The sequence below is a fragment of the Spea bombifrons genome, chromosome 11 (assembly GCF_027358695.1).
Source record: "Spea bombifrons isolate aSpeBom1 chromosome 11, aSpeBom1.2.pri, whole genome shotgun sequence".
Lineage (NCBI taxonomy): Eukaryota > Metazoa > Chordata > Amphibia > Anura > Pelobatidae > Spea > Spea bombifrons.
In genome coordinates, this window is record NC_071097.1 from 19,857,901 (window position 1) to 19,876,977 (window position 19,077).

At 42.2% G+C, this 19,077-nt stretch overlaps 1 protein-coding gene across 2 annotated transcripts in view; it reads left to right on the top strand.

Moving 5' to 3' along the window:
* The first annotated feature begins 234 nt into the window (after positions 1–234).
* The window catches only part of INPP5A (inositol polyphosphate-5-phosphatase A), a 199,890-nt gene continuing 181,047 nt past the window's right edge, over positions 235–19,077 (top strand). For both annotated transcript variants that reach the window (XM_053450442.1, XM_053450441.1), the window contains exon 1: positions 235–824. In XM_053450442.1, coding sequence (XP_053306417.1) covers positions 750–824 — 75 coding nt within the window. In that variant the 5' untranslated portion in view covers positions 235–749. The remainder of the gene's footprint in view (positions 825–19,077) is intronic.

Sequence of the window (19,077 nt, forward strand, 5' to 3'; positions counted from 1 at the left end):
ATTAATGGAGCCGATTAGCCAATATTATGCATTTCATATATCAGTAAAATAATGACCGGTTTACACTACGCGTCATACTGACTTTCGGCAAACAGCAGTCAGGTCGCTTCTTGCCACTGTAGTCGGTGGACCCCCCTTTGCCTGCAGAGTGTAGTGGAGGTATTGCCCCTTTAAGAGGGGCGGTGATTTCGTTGCATTGTGACGTCATACATGCAGCTTCCCCGCCTCCTCCTCCTGCCCCGGGTCCCCGTGCTCGGCTGTGTCCCCGCGGCCCTGCGGGAGGAGCTGTGAGAGCAGGACACCCAGTGCCTGGAGCGCCCGGGCCCGCGCAGCCTCCTGTCCCCCCGGAGTAGCCAGCAGGCGCCGCCGCAGCACAAACTCCTCCTCCCGTAATCCCTCCCTCCTCGTCCTCCTAGAGAGAGAGAGAAACTTGCTCGGGGTTTAACCACAAGGCAGCGGGAACTTTCCCAGGGCTGACCGGTCATGGCTGCATCTGCTCCGGCGAGCCAGTGGATCTAGAGCGGCTGGAAGGATCCGGGATATGTGCACTGTACTACGGCCGGGCAATAACCTGTAACTAGCGCCCTATGAGCTGCCGCTAACCGGTGGGGGCCAGAGGAGCCCCCCGATCATTATTTTATCCGATCTGAGATTTTAGCCGTGCGAGAAGGGACTTTATCCCCGCGGGTTTCCTCGTCTTGTAACGTTCCCCGTACTGTACATCTCTGCGCGCTTCACATCGGGGCAGGATGGCGATGAAGACAGCTGCCCCCGGCACCGGGATCCTGCTGGTGACAGCCAACGTGGGGACCCTGTTTGATGATGTGAGTACACATGGAACTCGGCTCGCTCTGATACTTTGTATTGATGCTCTGTGACTGCTCAGGAAGGAGTTCCGCACACTGCCCCCTCCCGCTGAATGCTTCATGGCTGTGCACACTGCTTTGGGGTGTACCCGGCGCTGTGTGTGGGGTTAGTCTTGGGCTGAGGTGCGGGAGAGTTATTATGATTGTGAGGCAGGTAGAACTGGTTTGCAGGCTGTCTGTCACACGTTGGCTGGGGAGATGACCGCAGCAGATAGAACTCATGTCTTCCCTTTGGTTGGATGCATCTGACATTTCTCTCCATTTCTCCCCTGGAACTGCCTGGGGCCCCTGTGTGCGCCTTATTCAGCCTCCAGGTGACCCTGCGTGCCCCTTCTCTTCCTGCCTCCTTATCACTCTTTCAAGTATGTGCTCTCTGCTTTCTCTGGCTAGCCAATCTGTGTGCCCCCTGTGCTCGCTCTTTCCTTCTCTGGCTAGCCAATCTGTGTGCCCCCTGTGCTCATTCTTTCTTTCTCTGGCTAGCGGGTCTGTGTGCCCCCTGTGCTCGTTCTTTCTTTCTCTGGCTAGTGGGGCTCTGTGCCCCCTGTGCTCGCTCTTTCCTTCTCTGGCTAGCGGGTTTGTGTGCCCCCTGTGCTCACCCTCTCCTTCTCTGGCCAGTGGCCCTATGTACTCATGTGCTTGCACTTTGTCTCTGGCTAGTAGCAATGTGTGCTGCCTTTGCTCGGTCACTGTCTCTGGCAAGTGGCTACATTTTCAGCCTTTGCTTGCCCTCCTCTGCACGGCCACTTCTTACCCTCTCTGGCTAGTGGCTCAGTGTGCTCCGTTCGCCGAGTCGCGTGGCTGTGCACGTTACTTTATGAAGTTAAGTATATTTGGTTTCTGGTTCCAGCTTTCACACTCGGCTTACTTGCTCTCCCATTCATCAAAGGGGGAAGCGACACATTCCCTTCATCCTGCCAGTACGCCTGGCATCTAGTCGCCAGTCGGGGGAAATACGGGCCCAAAACGAAGGGCTTGGCAGGTAGTCTTTGTAATCCCTCAAGTAGCGTCCTGTGTATGGCGCGGGGCAGCTTTTGTTAACATGAACTTTGCTTCTTTTGACGTTCAGCATGCAGCTGTGTTTTTGTGATCTGCAGAGTGTTTGTGAACCTGAGAAACTTCATAGTTGTGTTACGTTTATCACCGATAAGTCAGGGCATTCAGGGCTCCGTCTGCCATTTCACAGGAAATACACAATTGGTGGTATATCCATATCCATATATCCTACTGTTCTTTAACCATTGGTGAACCGCACATCCTATGGCAAGCTGTAGTCGGCTTTTGCATGATCATTGGAGTTGCTGCCCTTCGACGGCTTGTGAGCCACACAGGTTGCACACATCCTGCGCCAATTGTGTGTGTATAATATATATATATATATATATATATATATATATATATATGCAAGACTGAAGAGGAAAATGTCTAACATGTTTTTTGTTAATAGTTGTAGTTGCAGAATTTGTTGGCATGGAAACAATGTAGTTTCAACATGATACACCTTACCGGTAAGGTGTCCTCCTCGATTCTTTCTTTCCCGTGTATCAGGTGAAAGATTACATCCCTGCAGCGGCCGAGAATAAAATTAGTGGTCGTTTAACCCCGTTTGCTCCAATCAGCTAGTAGGAGATCAGACGTAGGTGGTCAAGGATCACAATACAAAGTATCGGTGTAGAAATAGGTCAAGGACATAGAAGGAAAAGTGTGAAATGAGGTTCCTTTCTCGTCTTCAAAAATATCTTTTTATTTCCCTGTATCCCTTATCACTTTGTCCGATGTTTCACATAAAGTATTTTTTCCCGGGACGTCGATCTGGAACATAGATGTCCTCAGTAATGGGGTAGACATAAAAAAAAGTTTCGAAATTTATCATTATGTATATGGCCACAAATAAACAAACAAAAAATCACTTTTCAGATTTGCTATGCAATATTTTCAAGCTTAAAAAACTATTCTCTCCTCTCTCATATATAGTCTGGGTAATGAAAAGATAGTGGTTAGACTGTTTAACCGGACCATTTATATATTTTCCCTTCTCTTATTCTTCTATTTTTCACCATCCAAACTAATATGGTTCTATTATCTGTGTTCTCCCGTAATAAAATAATTAAGACTTTTTTGTTCCTTTTATGTCATAGTTCTTTGTGCCAGAAGAGGCTTTTGGTGTATTTGATGAAATCCCCCACTTAATAGTTTGTATTTTTAGCTGCCCGGTGCCCGTGTGTTATTATTTGGAATATACCTTGCTGCGATCCCATAGTCTTTAGGACTTTTTTTTTTACCCGAGGCAGGATCAGAGCGCTAAGCAGCAAGATGGTGAAGGAAGAATGTGAATGGTATGCAGAGAAAAAAAATGGAAACAGATGAACAGATGGGCCTTTCTAGAGAAGGGCACGTCAATCCATTTAAAGGGTTTGTGGATTTTCATCAATTCTTAAATGGATTGAAAGCGATGTATATTTTTTCTCCATTTTGATGTAATAAAAATTCATCGCTGATGATTTAGTGCTAGTGCAGTGGACTGTGTTTTGGGGGATTCTCTCTCTCTGTAAAGGGTAATTGTGTAGAAATGAGACCATTATATTAAGTTTTGACCCATATTTAAGAATTTATATCATTATAGAACATTTTTCTCTGTCCTTTGAACACGGCATGTTCGTTCCCCTCTAGGTTCTTGCATGTTTGCTGAAGGCTCTTTCCTTGCCAGATCTTTGGTTCCAGTATGGTTCTGATAGGTTGATAATTCTTTCTAAACTATTCATCTCCAATGGTGCTTGCCTGTGAAATATTTTAAATGTTTTGTGAATAAAGAATAAGCCTGGAAACCCTCGCTTTTTGGAACATTTGCCATTGAGACAGTAAAGAGCGCTTACCTGACAACTACTGCAAAAACTACCTTCTTCCTCTGTGATCCACTATTACTTGTCACTGATTGGCTGATTGTAGCTGTCAATCAGTGGAAGGACAGTGGTCCCTTTGAAATCAGTGGAGGGACTTTACACATGTGCACTGGGGACCCCTGCGCGCAGCTTTTGCCAGAAAGGCGAGTACATTGTGTGCATGGAGATGGGTTTGGCTGAATGCATCTCCTGCAGGGTATTTAGTTAGGGTGGGGAAAGGGGCTAATGCATATGGGGAGATTCTGCAGCATCCCCCCCATGCGTTTGCAAAATGGACCACAAGAAAATCTAAATAGACTAGGTATTTGTGTATTAGAGATGTCAATCAATGCTAAATGTGACCACTGACCCGTTATCAAACCTGCTACAACTAAGTATAACTTCAGTCTCCTGGACGGACTCGTAATCTGGTATATGGTAATTTTTATAAACTGTTTTAGTCTACACATTAGTGCAACGATGGAGTGACAATATTTTAACCCTTTTCATTGTGTGGAATACAGAAAATATTGCTATTCCCTGTTGTCTTCTGTATCTGTTCCGTTACTTTGTACTTTATTATTTTGTTATTTAGTAAAATGTTTCATTTAGATGTTGACATGTTTTGAGTAAGCACAAAACGCACTCATAGCCTGTCTGTCCTTTGAGATCAGCCTGTGGTGGGCCCATGGTAACTATTTTAATATCCTTTTATCCTTTTTTTGGGCTGTTTAAGAAGCCCCGTGTGGGAATGGCTCACCAGTCTTTGTGCGTTTTAGTAAATGTCTTATTGGTGCCTGTACTGAGCTCTCTCACACGAGATTGCTCCCTTTTTTTGATGTGTAATTCGTGATGGTGTATGCGGATGACGAAGGATGCCTAGACATGTTTTTCTATATAAAATATACATACAACTCTTTAGTGCTTGATGTGTTGCATTAGGATGCACACGTTACCTGTTTGCGCTGCATGGTTACACATTACTCTCTGCTGTTCCCTTTTGATATGACGCAGTGTTGAGCCAATGACCCACTGACGATATTTGTTGAACCTTTCAATTGCGTTTTTAAGTTGCTAAAATGTTTTTATTCTCTTCTGCAAGGTAGGGCGCCTAGGGATTGCATGAGAAACAAGGTTACCTAGAGATCCTATAATCTTTGACCTCATGCTGAAACACTAAACTATATAATCTGTTGAATTCTCTGCATATTCTTATCTGGTAGCTCATGTGGCTATTCTGACAAGCCTTTTGTCGATACTATATATAAGTTTCAATACCGTACTTCTCAGGGTTATAGATGATTGTTATGGGTGCTCGTTTAGGTGCCATCTACCCCATATGAAGCCCTCACCCCATGAGCTTCTACTGCAAGGAGAACCAGATTGGCCCCGAATAATCGCGCTATTGAAGTCAGATGATTTAAGAACGCAACTACATTAACTATACATTATACAGGGCCATATCTTTCTTGCAAGGAAACTCACTGTGGTTTCTCCTATTTGTAGTGCCTAACAAAGATCTACCCATAATATTTTGCCCAATAACCGTAAAAAAAAAAGTCACCAAGAAAGGTTTTCTATAAAATAAATGACTGTTCTATACATATGGAATACTTACTGTACCTTGCAGCCCAATATTAGTGTTTACAGAATTGATTTAAAATAGTTCAGCATTGGCTTTGAAATCTGACAAACAAATATTTACGGGGAGCAGGAGAATGGAAAGTGTGTGTCTGAATCTATATTATTTATAGGAACAAGCAAACAAAAGTAGTATTTCAAGCACGGGAAAAAAAGCAATGCCAAACTACTTGGCTATGTTACAAAATATTAATATATAAAGGTGCAGCATGCACTTTAACTTCTTCATCTAAAGAGGTTTGTTCTACCAATTCCAGCTTGAGTTATTTCGCAATCTCATTGATTATTGTCATGACATAAAAGGTATTACATGCTTCAGCGTCTCTGTATAGTTAACAAAACATGATCTAGATCTTCATACAACCAACAGATTCCATAGATTTGAGGTTGTAAAAGATCCCCTGGGGGACCTTGGTCACTTATGTATAAGTGCGGTGAACTCATGTGCCCTCTTGTACATCGTTAAATACGATGTACATCGGAAGAATTAAAGAACTGGAAGCTACCTTTCTGTGAAGTAGTGACGTTGGCTCAAAGATCTCAGTAGTACGTTTGCTTTTTGTCTACATTGTCGCTTCAGAGCTTTATAATTTACGTGTAGCGTGATTGTAATAATAAGGGAACGGTGGAGCAGATTCTCGCCTTGCATCTCATCAACTTTCCTTGGTTATTTTTAGAGCTGCCGTTGCGTTTGGAACTTCTTGAGACCGTCCCTGGGTTTTGCTTACAGAGCCTGTACTCGCAGTCTTACCAGCTCCCTTGGCTTTTTTTTTTTTTGTTTGTAACTATGCGCTGTTGAAAGGGTTAACAAGCTGGATGTACACGTTTTCAGTCTGTTAATTTTACTTCTATTCGCTCCATATATTTTGGAAATCTTAAGTAAATTTTGTGATTGTGGTTTTGTTTTCTGTACAAATACAGTTATCGGATACGTGCAAGATTTTCTATTCTCCAAGGTAGAGCCTCTATGTGTAAAGAAGAGGCTGTGGGAGGCACGAATGCTCACGCGTACCCTCTAGTGCTGTGCGAGGGAGAGTAATGCTGCTGACAGCGAGATCGTGGTCCTGTGCACACTAAATCCTACTGACCAACAATGCCAGGATGTTAGGTCAGACCTCTGAGTTACAAATACTTGTGGAAGTCACAGGTACACGGGAGCGAAGTAATATTTTCCATGAAAGAAACCTCTCTCTGCTGCCTTCTGAACAGGACACCAGGGGCGTTCTAACATCAGATGCATTATATGGACAAAAATATTGGGACACCTGACCATTACATTATTATTATCAGCATCTTTTATTTATATAGTGCCAACAATGTACGCAGCGCTTAATACAATACATATATATTCAAGGGGTATGACAAGACGAGAATTGACAGACTAAGCCAAACCGATACATTAGGTGGAGAGAGCCCGGCTCGCAAGCGATCAACAGGGACTTTGATGACATCACACTATAAATACACACACATGAATGTGGCTGGTCGCCCCTCCAGCTTCCAATCTTCTCCCAACAGTTTGGAGTTTTGCAGAAGCTGATCCTTAAGACTCCTACGGTTGCAGTATTATGAAATAGAATGCATAAAGAGTAATGGTTCAGCAGATATCTGGAGGCACTTGTTTGAAAATATTGTTGTTTTCTTTGGTGGCACCGCATTTTTTTTCCCACTAGGCATTCAAATGTCATTTTACTAAATTTATTAATTTGTTTACAACTAAGACTTCCATATGCTCATGTTTTTGTATTGGTTCTTGTGTAATGGATACAGCACACGAATATGTATATTAATATGATTGTCTATTTTGTACAGCTGGACATCTTAACTGGCAGCCCGCCTTCTGAATTATTATATTGAAAGTGGCAAAATAGTTTTGATTATTTTTTTCCCATTAATGAAAGGGAAAAAAATGGATATTCTTCTTTCTGTAGTATTAGTTGTGAAGGAAGAACAAATTCAACATAAATTACAATTGGTTGCGGTTTATTTAAACATTTTAAAAACTCTATTCCCAGGAAACTGAAATTGAATGCCACACAAGGGAGCCGGTGCTCACTCATTGATTAAGACGCAAGCCTTTTTCTTGTTTTAGAGTTCTATTTACATTGCCCATATCCTCTAGCGAGATTACAGAACAAACAAGCTCACCCTTTGGAAGGCAAAAATCTGCAACAAAAAAAATGAAAAGCATTAGTTGCATTGCAGATGGATTCTTCAAGGCTACTTATTTTTATTAAAATTAATGTTGGGTTATCCAGATCTGATAATTACGAAAAACAAATGCCAGTGTGAGCTGTTAAAGTGATTGGCCTATAACCAATAATAATCCACAGTGTTGAATATTGTCAAATTCTATGATACGTTTCTGAATTACTGTAATTGTGTTTGTTCTTCTGATATTTAAGGTTTACTTGTACATGTCTTTAATGGCTTGTAAATGTGTTTAACATACATAATATTGTCTACTTTAGAAGTGACATCACAGCAGAAGGCTTTGGCACACCAGTTGGCAGATTCTACACAGGGCTTGTTGAACAGGGTGTCTTCCACACCTTAGCCGGGTTTTAAGATATATTTTTTTTTTTTTTTTTTGATTACCTATAACAAACAGTGTTGATATAGAAATGCTGCAGGCTTGTTTCTGCAAGACAGCACTCTTATATTATCTTTTATTTATATAGCGCCAACAATTTACACAGCGCTTAATACAATACATACATTCAAGGGGTATAATGAGAATTGACAGACTAAGACTAGGTGGGGAGACCCCTGCTCGCAAGTTTACAATCTTGAGTCCTTGTATGCGCAGGCATCGCATGCTCCTACCGTGTTTCCCCGAAAGTAAGACAGTGTCTTACTTTCTTTTTATCCCTAAAAGCCCCACTATGTCTTACTTTCGGGGTATGTCTTATATTGGGAAAAAATTGAGAGTGATGAGAGTTATGATGTACTTTTAGAGCATAATTAGATCATGAAAAAGACATTGGAAATGGTACAGCATAACACCCATCACTCTCACACACTTACCAATCAACACACCTACCAATCCACACGTATACCAATCCACACACATATACACTAATCCACACACATATACCAATCCACACACATATACACCAATCCACACACATATACACCAATCCACACACATATACACCAATCCACACACACATACACCAATCCACACATATATACACCAATCCACACGTATACACAAATCCACACACATATACACAAATCCACACACGTATACACAAATCCACACACATATACACCAATCCACACGTATACCAATCCACACACATATACACAAATCCACACACGTATACACAAATCCACACACATATACACCAATCCACACACACATACACCAATCCACACATATACACCAATCCACACACACATATACACCAATCCACACACACATATACACCAATCCACACACACATATACACCAATCCACACACACATATACACCAATCCACTCTCACTTAATGCTTTCCTACCTTTCCTTTCTTCTTTCAGCTTCTTTTCCTCCTCTTCGCTCCTCTTCTTCAGTTCTGTCTTCTTCCTGGTTCAGAGGGCACGGACAGCGGTGGGCGCGGCTTCAGTGTTGTGCGCCGGGATCTGACAAGAAACCCCGGCGCACAACAGCTGTTGCCGCGCAGATCACAAGGGAGCGGTATCGGAGGTCATTAACAGACCTCCGGCTCCCTTGAGTGATTTTAAGCCGGGTTGAACCCGGCTTAAAATCACTCAAGGGAGCCGGAGGTCTGTTAAAGACCTCCGATACCGCTCCCTTGCGAGCCTGCTCCTCCAGCGGCGGACATTACTGTCCGTCTCTGGAGGGGTGCCGGGTGCCGCAGGTTGGCACCCCCTGGAGTGTGGCGCCCTGTGCGGTCGCACACCCCAAAGGTCGGCCCTGCTCTAAGGGGCCGGCCTTAGGGGTCTGCGGCCGCACAGGGTTTAAATAAAAACATCGGGGGGTTTTTTCAACTTTATTTAACATCCTCCATGTTAAATAAAGTTAAAAAAACTTTATTTAACATGGAGGATGTTAAATAAAGTTAAAAAAAAAACCCCGATGTTTTAATTTAAATCCTGTGCGGCCGCAGACACGTAAGGCCGGCCTTGGTGGGGACTTCCCGGCCCCTTAGAGTGGCGGACCCGGCAAATCCCCCGTGTTTCCCCGAAAGTAAGACATATGTCTTACTTTCGGGGTACGGCTTATATTAGCCGACCCCTCTGAAACCCCCGATACGTCTTACTATCGGGGGTGTCTTACTATCGGGGAAACACGGTAGTATTAAACATCAAGTAAAAAAAAAACCCACTGATTTTAAGCATAAATGGGGTGACCCAGCATTCACTGAAGCGGGTCTTCACTATGAATTAAAAACACCCACCCCATGTGAGCCTCTTTTGCGACAAGACTGGGTTTGTGCAAATCTTAGATTATATCCTGGACTAAACTGTGTATTAGGCAGGACCAGCACAGCCCTTCTTGTTGGAGTAATGTCGGTTATTATGCATAGCCAAGTCAGTGAGTTGGAAATGAGTAAATAAACACCATAGTGGAACGAGTATTGATAAAGTCTGCTTTGGTAATGAAACGGAGGCTGCTAATTTGCAGCTTGATTTTATCTATTGAGATATCCAATAACCTGCTCCTAGATCAGGACCCATTTATGCATCAGTGGCTTCTATATCTATAAAATATTCCAGGTCTGAACCCCAGGGAAGTCCTTACAAGGCTAAATTATCTTACATTCCAAACTATATCGTAGGGTGTCCATTAGCCAGTCCCTCATGGTTCCTACACATGATGAACCTAACCTGAGATGCAAGCCTGCAGTAGATGCAGATTGGGAAACTTTTATTTTCTTATTACTGTCCAGTACAATATTAGGTTCTTGAAATCTGTCTACCCTGTGGGTCTTGTCATAATCACGATTCAAACCTTTTTGTGATGGATGGAATTAGAGGTCAACGAATATGCTCATTGGATACTGATTTGATCCTTGTTTATGCCTAAAAGTGGACTCGGAGGAGAAAAATAAAATCACTTTTTCTGTCACTAAATAGTGCCAACCCCGTTTTAAATCATATTTTTGATGGTGCCTTGATGGTGCCTTAAAAAAAAAAAGGTACTTGTAGGTTTTATCATATCCACTGTATATAAAGTGAACACAAAACACTTGCCTTCTTAGACTGAAACATCTCATTTTGTTAATTATAATTTTCATTTTAAGTCGGTTCAAATGCTTGTATGCATTAAAAAGTTATTGGTTTAAGAAAGACTATCTTATTGCATCAAGCTGCGTTTACAGCATAGGTGGTGTCCGACTCACAAATGCGAGGGGGGGGGATTCTGCAGAATCTCTCTTTGCAAGACCCCCCCATGCCCCAGCTATTGTCCATGCAAGAGATGTGGTCGGTCAAACACATCACCTTGCATGTGACATACCTACTAAAAGTCGGCTCAAGAGCTACACTTCTTCTGCCGCCTGCCCCTACATACCATACCCACCTCCGCTCATCTGCAGCTCCGGCTAAGAGTTCCAGGGTGTCCCAGCATGCGCAGAAAGTACTCCAGTTTTTAATGGGAGTGTGTTCTTGCTACCGACTGGCTTATTCAAACAGCCATTCAGTGGTGCAGAAAAGAGATCCACCGATAAGACGCTGTGCTGCAACTTCTTCTAAAGGGTTGCTGTGCAGGTTCGAGAAAGCCTATGGAAATACTTAAAGGACTTTAAATATGCATTCTTTGTAGATCGGGGTACGTGGGACTCCGGAGTGTCCCTTTCATATAGTGGTTGAAAAACAGGAACCAAAATATGTCGATTAACCCTTTGTAACAAAAAGTCTCTTGTGGTTACTCCAGAACAACGTCTGTGGCTAGCTACGTGAATAAACTGCTTAGATCAACATTCACAGCAGCAGTTTTTTCATAAGGGGACTCAACGTCATTTGTGGTCAGGAAACGATTCTTTGTATGCCGAATGTACTACTAACATTATGTTATTTACAAGTTCTATACCGTTTCTTTGCGATTTACTCTAATCTATGTGGTTAAAATTAAAAAAATAATTCCTTGCTAGTGGTCACGCTTTCTCCTTTATCATGTTTAGTAGTTTTTCCCTTTTTAGCATAGTTTCCAATGAGGAATTTACAGCTTGTTTAACACTAAGTCTGCTAGAGCAAATTGTGTTGAAGTAGCCCTCAACTGGCAGGAATAATGAGTTCATATTGCCTCATATCCGTATCCATGATAATTAAATCCTCATGGATTCAGGATTTTGAATAATTGCCTGTTTTTTAACCAGGACAAGTAACATCTGACGCCGACTGAGCATCTTGTGTGTTGAAATCAGCTGGAGTGCCATATCTTTCCTGAGCATGGTCATCATAAAATGTGTAGTTCCCATCATCTGGAGTAGCAGATGTTACATGCCCTCAGTTTATAGCTACCCAGAACATAGGCATGATGGGAGTTATAGTCTGTGGCATCATGTGTGCCAGATGTTGCCTTTTGCATTGGTAGGAATTTTATGCCTGCTTCTCTCTAGGAGCTCTTGTGTCCATCTTGCTACAGCCTTCAGACTGTCAAGAGCCCTACGAGGAGGAGAGGGAGGAGGTTTTATTTCTCCCCAATACAAGTACAGAATGACAAACCAAATCAAAATGGCATTTTATTTGCTAGGCTGACTGGTCCACAAGGGTTTCTTTAGACGCTACCCAGGAGGAGAGCAGCAGAGTGGAAAGAGCTGTAGGAGAAGTATGCAAACAGACAACAGATTCACATTGCTGCAGCCGGGCTCTGCCAACACCAGGGGACATGACATTAACCCTTAAAAACTATCAACATAAGATAGCACTTTACAATTTTATGCGGTATTTGCACAGTGGTATATGTGGTTACTATACGTTCAGAATCATATTTTATGAGATCCAAATGCTTACCTTTGCACCTAGCACCATTTGGCTTTAAACCCATCTAGTATAATCCCATATGGTGCGAGAGCTTATTAGCATTGTAAAATGTTTAAGTGTGTTATTGGATAGCTCATCTGGCTCTCGGTGATAGGATATGTCATAGCGGTTAGTATGTGTGCAGGTCACTGTTAGGAATTTAACATCTATGCTATACAGTTGTCATATTTAATATGAAGGGTGGGTATCGGACCTTAAGCAGGAATCCGATGACCAAGAACTGTATGGTTACCTTACCTGCCTATTCATCCAACTACAAACACTTTATTATTATTATTATTTCAAAATGAAACAGTGGCTTAACCAGACCACATACTAGAGCCCTGCGCAGGACTGCTTTTTTAATCCCACTGATTTTATGCCCGCTCCCGCAATGTGGGTGTTCCGCCACATTTGTGGCCAATCCCGCTTGCTCCCGCTACATTTGTGACCAATCCCGCTTGCTCCCGCTACATTTGTGACCAATCAAAACCCACCTCCTTACCTGAACTGCAGATTTCCCGCGCAGTCCCTCAAGGCTGCCCTCGAGTTGCTCCCTCACAGTGTCTCTTCTCTTGCTCCGCCCAGGAACAAGGCGGAGTCACGGGAAGTTTGTTCCTGGGCGGAGCAAGAGAGGAGACACTGTAAGGGAGCAGCGAGAAGGCAGGCCCGCGGGACCCGCCCTCCCAATGCAGTCCTCTACCACATACCTGCATTCCATAGTCTCCCCCAGCTTGTTCCACCTCCATACTGTTAAAAATGCCCTCTGATCACACCCTGGGTTAATTAAGTTAATTCATTTCAGATGTAGCTGTCGTTTGGCTTTTCTAGAACCAATCAATGAAAAGCGCTACTCCCTTCTAGACAGTCTGCCCCCTCTAGTATGTATAACAAATCTGTTATTTTTTTTTTCTTTCTAATTGAATCATGTAAGAACACAGAAACTTAAGAAGCCTTTTAATTTACACGATTAGCTAAGTATTTCTGGAAAGCAGTTGTTCATTCAACAGGACAAGACAAGAGTATTGTTTCTACAGCGGCATTTAATGCAGTAAGTGAAGCGGCACTTTAATTCTGCCCTGCATCGGGACATTGTGCTGCACAACTGATCAGCGCATGTCTGCAGACGATCAGCGGCTGTACTTACGGCTACAGAAACTCAAGTGTATGTCGGTAGATGCACCTCTTTTACTAAAAATTCCAACAGGAAACGGAAACTAACTTTGGCCTCTATTAGATAAACCAGTTATTTTAAAGCCATACTGACTCTTTAACCTGCTGCTCAGAAATGCTGGCTGCCTTCTATATTTGAAGCTTTTAGGAAGTGGTTTCTTGACATGACTATTCTCCAGTGGAGCCTACATTCTAAAATGGTACTGCTGCATTCTGGATTTTTGCTGATCCTAGCAGCTGGTTTTGGGGTAACACACACTATCTATGCTTTCATATTAGACTATGAACTTGCGTAGCCCTTGAAAACCCTGCTTGCTTTCGCATCATGACGGAAAGTCACCAGGGTGTGGTGTAAATTTAACCAGCCATTTCCATCCTGTCAGGATCCTTTCTGTTCTCCCTCTTTGGAGGTTCAATACAATTCCTTTATTGAACCTCCAAAGAGGGAGAACAGAAGATCCAGACAGGATGGGAATGGCTGGCTAAATTTATTCCGCACCCTGGTGACTATGTTTAGAGTCACAAAGCCCAAAATCTTAGATTCATTGTGGCCCAGTGGCCCGTTGCTTCCCTGACCCCTTAGTCACACTGATGGGCTGGCAATAAATATGTTAAATCTTTAAACAAGTATTCAAATAACTTCTTATTTACTAACTTGTCATGTTATACAAGGTGTATATAAACCTCTCTGTGTAATAGATGAGCCGTTTTGGGACAAGGCCATCTTTTCATTTCTGTTAAGTCTGGTATGAAAATGTATTTCTAAATATACCTACTGAATGTAGGTCAACAAACAGAGATGTTGCTGGCCACAGCGTTAACTATGTGAGTGCAAGGGAGATGAGCAGATCTTCTAAGAAATGTCCAAAGGATAATGGCGAAGTATAATAATACAAAAATGTAGGGGAAATTTAACTTTTATTTCTGCTTCTTATGTCGCCACATATATAGTTTTTTTTCCATAGTTTTACATATGTATATACAAGATCCAAATGTATATGTACTTATTACGGTATTAATATTAACATTATTAAGGGCTTTGAGAATAATTTTTACTGGTGTGCAGCTAAAATACATATTATAAACCAAAGCACAGTAGCAGCGTCTTCTTCTGCTCTGGGATGCTTGGTGGTGGGTTTCCAAGACTAGGCCGAGACCTCAAAGCCTTGTATAGATGCCACAGGAGGTAAAGGCAAGGGGCTTTAAAATGGCCGCTCCTGCACTTGCTCCACCTTTTTTGATCCAAGCTCTTCATTGCCCCCCCAAGAAAGCCATTTTATTTTTCAAAAGCAGCAAATAGCAAAAACCCTACAATGTATATCCATTCAGGACATGTTTGGTCTACCTAGAGAAGACTGGCCCTGCTCCTCGTGTATTCTGACACAATGCTCATGCAGTGTAACCTTTTATTATTTGTTTGAAAACCTTGGCAAGGTTGTTTTAGCCTCTCGGCCTCCATAGTAAGAATGCCAAAGAGCCGCCATTCCTGAAATAGATTTAGGAAGTGTTTTCAAATGGCGAAGCCAGGAATGCCTGTACAGACCTGCACAACAATAAATTATGCGCTCTGCCCTCTTCAAGCACTTAATTTGTATCTGTCAGTGTGAACCGATCTTTAGCTTCCATAATGTTGCTTTAATGAGGGAAATACAATGACATATTTACAAACGAAATTAATATAGATTTCTTACTGAAATTAGTTTTGGTCGCCGATAGGAAATCACTTTTAATTATAAATTGTGTGCTCTGTATAATGGCAAGGGGAGCTCTACATCTACCAACGTAAAATGACTGTATTTCCCATCAAATACAAGCTGGCTGAGAATAATTACAGTTGTAGCTACGGTATAACCCTGTTGTAGAGCATAGATTATGAATAAACGTTTTACAACTGTGTTGATTAAAGGACACGGCATCCAAATGCTTTCTTTATTTCTGTTCCTTGCGTCTAAGATATTTTTATCTTCCCCCGTTTCTGGCCTGAAAATATTTTTCCATGTCTTTGACCTTTTTTGGAGTTCTACAGTTTTAACGGTTATTTAAGAACACTGTAATCTTGTTACAGGGCAGATAATTTCCCATCGTTGTTTAGGTTGAGAGCTGCGATAAGGAACTTTTTATTCACATAACAGTAGCACATTATTAAAGGCATTTTCACAGTTGCCAGTCAGCAGCGGCAAAGGCCAATAAGATATTGGCATGTCGAAAACGGGGTATTACGGGAGGAGGATATCATTTTGGCTCTTTATAAGTCAATGGTAAGACTTCACCTTGAATATGCCCTAAAAAATGACATTATGGAACTAGAAAAGGTTCTATGGAGGGCTACAAAATCAATAAGTGGATTGGAAGATCTTATTTATGAAAAGTTGCATCTATATACACTATCAAAACAACGTCTTAGAGGACGTATGATGACATTATATACATCTGTGCATATAAAGAGCTCTTCAGTGACCTGTAAATTAATAGAAATGTAAAAAGAACAAGAGGTCACCCTCTGAGACTGGAAGAGCGAATATTTCATAAACAACAAAGGAAGGGATTCTTTACAGTAAGGGCAATAAACATATGAAATTCACTGCCAAGGTAGGTGGTATGAAATACAATGGATGCTTTCAAAAGGGTCTGGATGTTTGTTTAGAAAAGCGGAACGAACAGCGCTATAAATAATACAGCATAACATTAATATTTAGAACATCTTGATCCCAGGAGAAATCTGATTTGGTGTACTTGGGTATCTTTTCAACCTAGATTACTAAATTACAATGTTACAGTAAACTGATATTTCCAGATACACATGGCACAGATGAATGTTATCCAAACTACCTAACGGTGTTGCTTTTCTTTTCTTTCCTGGAATAAATACTTTGATATCTCATGTACCAAAATTATTGATAGTCAAACACCCATGGTATAAGGCATTTGCATCTTAACATTATATGTACAGGTACCTTTATAAACTCTACCAAGAATACTAACAACTTAAGGCTTTTTTTTAATAGTTGTAGTATGCATGTATATTTTAGTGTTAACTTGAGCATTTTACAGTTTAATAAGGTGGCAGTATGAAAACATGAGTACGGATAATGAATGGGTGCAGTATGTATGAATAGATTAGGAAAGAAGGTCCTTGTCCCAAAGAGCTTATAGTCTAATGTTAAAACATCTTTAGGAATCATCTGTGTTCCTTCACACAAGCCTAACTGAATGAGAAGTAGAATAAAACGCATAATAGCATAATGTTTTGATCTTTAGAGTGCAGTGTATAGTTTTAATCCTAATAGCATAATGTTTTGATCTTTAGAGTGCAGTGTATAGTTTTAATCCTACATGCAAATAGGTTTTACAGTCTAGTAATGAAAGTAGCAATAGTTGTGGATAATAGGTCATTTTTTAAAGTAAACCGCAAATGGTACATGATCTGTAATCTCCAATGCTTGGTGAGAAGAACATTGCTTCTGGCAAGGCCAGTGGGATAATACCGTATTGGCTCGAATATAGGCCGCACTTTTTTCCCCCACTTTTTAAAGTGGGGGTGCGGCCTATATTCGGGCTCTAGCGCCCGACGCCCGGGACATGCAGTCCCGGGCGCCGGGCAGGCAGCGGGGTTAAGATACAGATCCCCCGCAGCGGTGCAGGGGACCTGCATCCTACTCCCCGATACGCTCAGACAGCCTCCCCTGCCAGCACTTCCCACGGGGGGGGGGTGCCGGCACGGGAGGTTATCTAAGCGTTTTACCTCTGCCCACCCCCGACTTACCGGAGCAGACTCCCGGGTGTCTTGCGGGGCCGGCGGGAGACATTTACGCAATACGCGCATGCAACTTCCGGTACCGGTACCGGAAGTTGCATACGCGTATTGCGTAGATGTCCCTCGCCGGCCCCGCAAGACACCCGGGAGTCTGCTCCGGTAAGTCGAGGAGGGGGGGGCAGAGGAGGACAGCGGCAGCGTATCTCGGGGAGGGAGGACAGCGGCAGCGTATCTCGGGGAGGGAGGACAGCGGCAGCGTATCTCGGGGAGGGAGGGCAGCGGATCTCGGGGAGGGAGGACAGCGGCAGCGTATCGCGGGGAGGGAGGACAGCGGCAGCGTATCGCGGGGAGGGAGGACAGCGGCAGCGTATCGCGGGGAGGGAGGACAGTGGCAGCATATCTCGGGGGGGGGACAGAGTGGCAGCATGTTTTTTTTGGTGCTTTTTTAAAGAAAAAAAACTTTTTCTTTAAAAAAGCACCAAACTTTTAGGGTGCGGCCTATATACGGGGGCGGCCTATATCCGAGCCAATACGGTATATTACTTTGGTGAGTCCAGCGCTGATTTTTTTTTCTACAATTTAATTAACATAGTTGCAGGGTTGTGCCGCATGGACTATAGTTATGTATAGTTATATATGTTTAAGACAGTTTACAGATAACTGTATAAGACGTATAAGGATATACTGGAGTCATTTTGTGTTGAGGGAATCTTCTGCTGGCTGCAGTTGCACAAATGGTTATGATGATCTAAAAATGGTTTGTTAGTAGAGCAAACGTCGCCTATACAAAGAACTTTTGAAAAAACTGTATATGTTCCCAACTGTAGTCCAGCCCTGTCTCACATCTCAAGGAAAAATATTTGCGCGTCATTACTATATTACTAAACCCACTTTGATAGTAACTGAACAAAACTGCAAGATGTTTTATTTCAAATGATAGCCAAGCTTCTATAATCTCTTCTTCTCAGGGTCACTTTTTTTTGTTACTTTTTTATTTCCCAGCTGCAAGGAGAAAAGCGCTGTCAGCACATGAGTGAGTTTCTTTCCAGACAGGCTAGGGTGCTGTTCAAAGAAAGAAAGTATAGGGGTTTCATGTGCAAAGCCCTTGAGGCTTGCCCCATCCATCCAGACAGAACGGGGAGAGCTCCGAGGAATCTGCCCTGGAAAGTCCCCAGGTTTGGTCACTCTTCTACATTTAAAAGGAAATTCCGCTGCCCCACCAAGAAGAATATATATATATATATATATATATATATATATATATATATATATATATATATATATATATATTTGTGCTTTATTATTGAAAAAAATGCACTTTTGTAACGTTTCGGGCTGCTTTATGCAGCCAATCGCTGACTGAAAAGTGCCCTGTTTAAACTGATGAGTGCCTTGAGTCTTTAGTGCTTTGATCTGAATGCGGGTGAGTATAACGTGCGCACTGGTAAGCAGTAGATGTCTTTGCAATGGGGGAAATGTGAATTTAAAGGAGACTATCATATGTGTTAAAGTGCATTTGATGGTTGGAGCTTCTTTTAATTCAAAACCATTTAAAAAATAATAATAAAAAAAGACTAAACATTAACTGGTCCAAGCCAGAAGTAAAAAGAAAAGTTTGTCAGGCAGACCGAACTGAAGAATTAGCATTAGTGTAATCCAGGGTCCAAGTGGAATAGAGAACCTCTCCATATATTATTTCTAACTCAATGTAAGTCAATAATAGGGTAATTACTATGTATCTGAACCATACACATAAGCTTAAACTAATTGTGAGTCGATTAAATGTAGTTACTGA